At 36.5% G+C, this 7,964-nt stretch overlaps 1 protein-coding gene across 1 annotated transcript in view; it reads right to left on the bottom strand.

The window, feature by feature from the left end:
- Window positions 1-1,928: 1,928 nt before the first annotated feature.
- The window catches only part of OBI1 (ORC ubiquitin ligase 1), a 29,638-nt gene continuing 23,602 nt past the window's right edge, over window positions 1,929-7,964 (bottom strand). Inside the window, exon 6 of the mRNA XM_088459084.1 lies at window positions 1,929-4,579. Within this exon, the coding sequence (XP_088315210.1) occupies window positions 3,205-4,579 (1,375 nt within the window). The 3' untranslated portion in view covers window positions 1,929-3,204. The remainder of the gene's footprint in view (window positions 4,580-7,964) is intronic.

The raw sequence follows: 7,964 nt of genomic DNA, 5'->3' as shown, positions 1-7,964 counted from the left end.
CATTTGCACTATGTGTTCCAAGTCTCACTTTGGGTATGGTCCTTAAATAGACTTCGGTGGCTATCTTGGAATGTATTTCAAGCCTAGATTTGAGGCTCCGGTGGCCATTTTAAGATGTAATTCAATCACGCATGTACTCACTTGTGTTATGCATTCCAAGCCTCACTTTGGGTAATGTCCTTGAATAGACTCCTGCGGCCATCTTGGAATGTATTCCAAGCCTCATTTTGCGGCTCCGGCGGCCATTTTATAAGGTTTCTTCCGAGCTTTGTTTTTGAAGCTCCGGAGGCCATCTTTGAATGTTCTCAGAGACCATAGTAAGTTCTAGCGGCCATCTTCAAGTATACTAAGAGTCTAGTTTTACAGCTCCGATGGCCATCTTTGTCTAGATATTTTTCAAGCCTCATATTAGTACCATTATTGGACTCATTCCCACAGCCATCTTTATATGTTTTCTAAACCTCATTTTCAAATCTAAACATCATTTATATATTAGCCACTTTAGGATATACAGTAGCCATCTTTGTTCACTCAACTTTATTTATCTATCTCTTCTCATATTCCCTAACCTATAGTTTATACATTTCATTACTATTTTATATATAATAACCATATACTCAAATGATATACTAGACTCTAAACAGATATTATAGGGGTTATAATCCTAAAGCGACTACTGTATTTCGATTATATCACTATTTATTTCTAGGATCTTTTAGATATTTTATTCCTATATTGTCACCAATATACTATTATTACATCTATAATAAACATATACATATATTTATTTCCAGAGCTTTTCTGGTGTTACTGGCAGATAAAAAAAAAAAAACTTGATAGCTGGTCAAGCAAGATTTGTGACCGTCTATACTGTCCTCTGGTACCTTGGCACAATCTTCTCCTACCACTGCTGCTCCTCTCTTACATTATAGGAGCAGAATAACTACACTTTGTTCAATCATCACTGATCCTTGAAATGGTATCAGGAGCCTAGAGGGGTTTGCACTGATATCCAGCAGTCTTCTCCAAACAGGCTGACACTGCTACTCCCACATTTCCTGATTACAGTAACCAGTCACATGAGAAGAACCAGGGGCTTTGATCAGAAAATGTGAGCACTGCAGGACACCAAGCATAAAGACAGATGGATTGTATATGCTCATATCTAGTCAGGTGTCACTGTCTGTACTCCTCCAGTTCAGTTATGTTTGCATCACTCACCCAGGTTTGACTGATATAATAAAAGATTATTGCTCCTCCTGGAATTCCAACTGCATAACAGATAATAGTGGGGCATACTGTATAAAGAAAGCCATTGCCTAAAATTAGAAAACCCTTCTCAAAACAATTATTGGAGCTAATGATAAAATCATATTGGTTGACTGAGAAATATTTTTTTTAGATGTTACATTTTTCTAAATTAAACTAAACCTCTCAAAAGGATAGTTGAACAATTCTTTCAGTTAGGAGCTACACCATTACTAACGGAGTCCATCTTCATGGCAGTTGAGATTCCTCTCCCGGCTGTCAAGGAGAATCTGTCCTTAGGTGGAAGATCAATAAATAACTCATTGAATTGTAGTCTGGTTTTAGATTGATTAAAACATAAACATACAGGAAGATAAAAAGTTCCCTAAAAGTGTATAAACATTGGATTACATAGAACAATGATTTTGTATGCTTAAATATTAGTACTTTGGCTTCATGTTAGTGAGCTACTGTAACTTGGTGATCGACATAGTAGTAAAATTCTAGTCATCACATGTCTAGATTTGTGAAGCCAATGTTTCAAATGTAGGTATTCTATTCCAAGTAATGTTTAGGTTATTTAGTATTAAAAATCCATTGCACTCTACATCTAGTTGAGGAGATTATATAGAATGCAAATTGTTAACATTAGCCAATGTGCTGACAAGATCTTTTTATATTGCCAAGTATTACAAGCTCAGTATTTTGCTTTTCTTAGAAATTCATATAGAACAATGAGGATTTTGAATTGCAAAAACATAGATCACTTTATGGTTTCACACGTTGGTTAATTTAGCTTATCCACTAAGCAAAGGTTTAATGTCCATTAGCAGTCAACTTTGCAGATCATAATAATAATGTAATTGTTTACATGAATCAATAACATTACTTTGGCAAGAACCAATTGTCTTTAGGATAATGTTTGTGATTTAACAAAAATAATGATTTAATTATAAACTGGAAAATTCCAAGAATGGAGACATTCAATAAACACTGCATATATAGTTGATTTTTCATGAGGGAGTACTATAAATATTTATTTAATTCCTAAACTCATTTGTCACAAAATTGTTTTTATTGTGTAAAAAAAAACTTTTCTAGTAAAACAGCAACAACAAATATAAAATACAATCTACAGAGATATTATAAAATACCACTTATGTTATAATTTCCAGCACCTTATTGGTATATACATATGCTTTGCTGTTGTGATGGATAATGCAAAAATGGGTTTCCTTGTTCGTCCAAAGAGCAGCAGTAGGTAAACAGGTAGAGAAGTTAGAAGATACATATTGTGGGTAAAAAGAATATTGTATATTCTATTTACAGGATTGGAAGGTCCAGTCATGACCTTAGCACTGGTAAGTAGTTTGTCTGCTATCGTAAACAACCAGAATCTGCCTTTGCAAATTCATAAATAAATATGCTTGCCAACCTCTGAACTGGTCATTGTAAGACTTGATGGCTACTTCAGATGCGACACAAATTTACAAAATGCAATTAAAAATGGCACTGAGATTGTTAAGAAGGTGAAAAGATTAGTTACACATGGCTAGTGAAATAAGATAATTTTAATTAAAGATGGGAGGTTCGGTGCTGGCTCGGATCTCAGTCAATGCGTCATCTCTCACGGACAAAACATTATCTTTGTCCGTGAAAGATGTTGGTTTCCCACGTTCTGAGATTCAAACTTGGCAGCAAGATCCAAACCAAAACCGAACCACTAATCTCTAATTTAAATATACAAAACAGTGCTTCTTTATTAACCATGACCTCCCTTTATAAAGCCTTTCACATACCACACCTTTAAAATGTATTACATCTAACTTTCTTTACAATGCTATCCTTGCTCTAACAATAGTTTTGGTATGTCTTTTAAGCATATTAATTTATCATATTACCCCGTATTTTCTTCACCTGTACAAAGCCAACTGACAGCAATGTGTCTGATGGTGGTCAAGCAACTGAGGGTTTCAATGATTTTGAAGGGCTGTCACTACATGGATTAAGCATCTTTCTTTTTGCTGGAGGGCTGTTATTGTGATTTTGAGGGACACAAGCGAGTGTAAAAGCTGACTCTGTAGTATGTCCTGGCAGGGTCATATTAGAAGGAGATGGTTGAAATGTAATCTCACATTCAGGTTGTGATGATGATATAACAGAAAACGTATTTGTATTAGACAAATTGTTTTCACCAGGCGATGGGCACCTAAAGAATTGTGGATGTTCACTATTGCCATTTGCAGATGGAGAACATGGGCTATATGGACCATATGCTTCATGAGACATTGACACTTTTTTAGAGATTTTGCTAACTTGGAATTTAGAGTGACATTTTAAAGTATGAGACATATCGCTATGATAACCAATTTTCTGACTTTCCAAATCACACATCATGTATTGGAGCTCGCTGACTTTATCACTGAAGGCCGCATCCATGGAGATCTCACTTGAGGTCCTGGTGCGTCTAACATCTTCGAAATTTATTATTTTTGGCCTTCTGATTGAACTTTCATCTGCTGAATTTGGCACTATTTTTTTACTTGGTAATTCAAAGTCCTCCATCTGTTGTCCACAATTATCATGGCAAAAATTCAAAAATGTTGGCTTGGGTCTATGAAGGGATGGTGTGCTCTCATCACAATTCAAACTATTTTTATTTTTCTGAGAGCACAGTTTGCCCAATTCCTTTTTTCCAGGCAAGTCATCAAATACTAATTTTCTAAGGTATGTCAGAGGCTTTTTTAAACTACCATGATTGAAAGAACAACTGGCTTTGCTGCCTGGTGAATTTAACTGAAGAGAGCTGAAAGGCTGTGATAAGAAAGGACTACCAAAGATTTGGGACGATTTATCTGTACTGACACTTGGCCTGTTTTTAACCAAATGCATTTGTTCATTATCATCCAACATCGTAGACGAGTATCCACTTATTTTGCTTTTTTCTTCAGGTGAACCTAAATTTCCATTGATAGATTCAGCTTTGTCTAAGCTGAACATGTGTCCATTAGAAGTGGAGCAGATACTGTTGGAATCATCTGAATTGTTTCTAGTTTTATGGTTGCGATCTGGAAACAGTTCTCCTGTATTAACTTTTCTGCCGATTTCTGCATGTGTAGCTCCATTTACATGCACTTCCATGAAGGCACCATTTTGACAATCAGGTTTTTCGTTTTGCTTATTCTCTGGTGGCCTTTTCAGATCCTCGACCTGAGCTTCCACTTCTTCTATGTATTGATCACTCCTCTCTAGAGCTTTTTTAAGTCTGTTTATTTCTCGTTCATACTGGTCTACTTTAGATTGCAATGCAGCGACGGTAAACCTTCCAAATCTAGAAGGGAGAAAAGGAAAAGTGGAAAAATTCAAGTCGTTTTGTACATTGAAATTAAGAAAATTTTTAATACAATGGGGAAAATGTAATAGGCTGCAGCTTTGCGACATTGGCAAGTCCTGTGCGAGACTGCCTGATGTTTTAAAGTAGCAGTCTTTTAGTAGGCAAAACCAGTTTGATTTTGCCTATTAAAAGACTATTACTTTAAAACATAGGGCAGTCTCGCACAGGACTCGTCGATGTCTCAAAGTCACATATATGTGTGTGTATCTAATTTCAATATATGGTTGCCGAAAGAAACAGATGTACATCCACATAATGTAAAGATGTGATATTGGCAGCTGGAGAAAAAGGTGACCAAATCATCGATTTAATCTTTAGATTAAGGTTTCCTTTTCTTGTGTACTGTCACTATGACAATCCATAAGGCACACATCATGATCCTGCATCTCCTGACCAGTTTGTCTGTATTGCGGTACAAATATAGTGGACGGAAATTGTTTTGTTGTTGCTATGGTGATTGGTGTTCAGAAAGCATGGCATACATCATAAAGCCACCCCATTGTGACAGAAACCGGGTAAACCATTTCTGTCTTTTACTTATTTAAACCCATGAATTTACAGCACTCCTAAACCTTGACAAAAAGCTTTCCACATCGAAAAGCATCGTTGGAGTACCAGAGGGTGACTTACTAACCAGTTTTTGTGCGGGAACCTGATAGATGCAGATGGTTTACTTGGGTTCCATCTACACTGTATGTTAGACCTGCCTTGGGTGTTATAGCTTCTTGGATCAGGTAGGAAACAACCTTGTTTTCATTGTTTGTACCAATAAGCAGATTTTTGTTTTTACATATTACACTGAGTTTTTTTTTATTTGTATGCTATGCACCTTGGTAGTTGAGCCATGCAACTGAGGAATACTTCGACTATAATAGGTTCTTTACGGCTCCGAGTAATAGTTACATTAATGTAAGCATGCATTTCTGAAGGAATTTTTGTGTGAAGTCTTCCTACTTATCTTGGGAAATAATCTACTGCACGTTTACAGCTATTTTGTTTACACCATCATCACAAGATATTGGTACTTTCATCGGTGGACTTTCGTTAGCAAAAACATACTGAAATGTATAAATCAGCGCTATGTTGAATACTAGAGCACAGATATTTTCTTCATAGCAATAACAAATAAGGGTAAATGTATTTACTCTCCGGCTTCGCCTCTTCACCGAGGCGAAACAGGAAGCACTACTGGTGAGTTGTAAGAGAGAGGGGGAGTGAAAACCCTACCCTCCGGCGATCCATGCCTAAGTACATAGCACATCAGCTAAGTGCTGATGCGCGGTGTCTCACCTCCCGGCCGGCTACACTGGGCAGGCACGGGATCTTGCAAGCATCGCGAGATCCAGGATGCAACTATTGAAGGCGGCAGGGACAATGCTGTCCCTGCTGTAGTGATAAGACAACGACAGCTGTCGATATTGATAGCTGAAGCTGTCATACATGTTCATACATTGCCCAACTTATCGTCAGCCGATAATGACAGAGCCGCATAGTGCCCCTGTCATTTACCTCTAAACCCCAGAACACTACATGGAGAGAAGCGGAATCAGCGCATATAATGTGCACTGAAATAACTCTTCCCCCATTGCCGGTTAATACATCTACCCAATAGTTTACAAATGTTTTACACGCATCATAGAGAATCATAATGGCCAGAATGACAAGGAAATGTTGCCAATTGGAAAAAGGAAAAAAGTTAGTATGTTGTAAATAACAAATTCCTTATGTAAAAATGATGTGTTTACCCAAGGTCAATCAGATGTCAATGCATTACCTCCTAGGTATACAATAAATGACTTAGGACAGTCCTTAGATAGAACCAGTAAAAAGTATTTTACCTTTCTTGTGGCACAACAGTGTTAGGTAGATTTTTATTGTGAAGTGATTAAAAGACAACAATAATCATTATGTTTGTTAGTGATGTTGAGTAATACCTAAAATTAAATATATAACATGAGCTTATTTATAAAACAATAAAAGAAAAATAAACTCATTAACACCCATACTTTTCATAAGACATACTACGTGACGTGTGGACACATTGTTAATTTAATGGAAATTATAATTATATCTACAGGAATAGAGAAAACATGACAGAAAAGTAGTTATGTAATTCACTGAAAGCGTAAGTTTTGGCATTTTGTGCTTTTATACTGCGTCTCGGAACAGAAAAGCATCACATCAATGAAATAATGAATCAGAAATGCCATCAGTTTTTCCTTTGTCCTTTTTTTCCCAAAAGCCCTGGTGTATAAATCATAGTAAAATCTGCATAATTTATATCTGTAGGCTAATTACAGCTTAGTCATTAATATCTTTAATTAAATCAGAATGTGAAAACATTCTTAATTAATGTTAGTGAAATGATCTTAAAGAACCAGCACTTCTGTTTGAATAACTGCGACCAGAGGAATACCTAAGCATTAGAAAATGAACATGAGAGGATTGTGTGCATCGTTTAAGCTGGGACACAAATTACCTAAACACTTCTAAGCACTTCTTGTGCAGTCTGCTGGCACTGATGCTATTGTTCTCAATCATGTTTTCCCTTCTTACAGGTCAATAGGATGACAAGATTCACAGGCATGCATAGAGTTGTAGAACAGTAAAATGAAAAAATGCTGACATGCACCTTCCCTGTTGTAAGAATAGTATTTAAACTTGCACCCCTTCTAACTGGCCCTGTATTCCTTGGATAGCACAGAGAGCTGTCAGGTGAAATTGGCATTCAGCTGGTCAAAGGTCTCTAATTGGCTCAATCAGACATGTCAATTTGTTCTAGTTCAAGAAAGCAAAATTTGTCAAAATGATTTATGATGACTGTAAAGAATATGTAACAGGCCAAGTGTTACAGCAGGTTATAAAATACATCTATCGATGAACCTGGAAAGACTGTCACGCAATATTCTTTGGTGGATAGACATTTTAATAAAGGGAAAGAGAAAGTAATAAAGAGCTAGATAAAACTAACGAGCAGTGGGTCTCGGGAATGTGAATTAGTAAGTAACAATCGTCAATTTTATAAAAGACTCACTATATAATAATAGGGTCAGACTTACCTATTCCAAAATCTATAAAATGGCTTGAGGCATATTCTGGTCACACACACACACACACACTTTAGATGATAGGGACAGAACCCTGAAATATTGTTTCCAAACCTTTTAAAATGATGGCACTCTACATTTTTTTTTTCATGGCGACCCTAGGCCAAAAATGCCTTAAGGCCCCCATACATGGGACGATTTGAAAACGTACGACACCTCATTACGTTTTCAAGTTTTGTCCGATGCATCGCAGCATGCTTTAAATGCTATACGAT

The sequence above is a fragment of the Taudactylus pleione genome, unplaced genomic scaffold (assembly GCF_031769625.1).
Source record: "Taudactylus pleione unplaced genomic scaffold, aTauple2 ptg000041l, whole genome shotgun sequence".
Lineage (NCBI taxonomy): Eukaryota > Metazoa > Chordata > Amphibia > Anura > Myobatrachidae > Taudactylus > Taudactylus pleione.
This window is presented reverse-complemented; position numbering and strand designations above follow the sequence as displayed.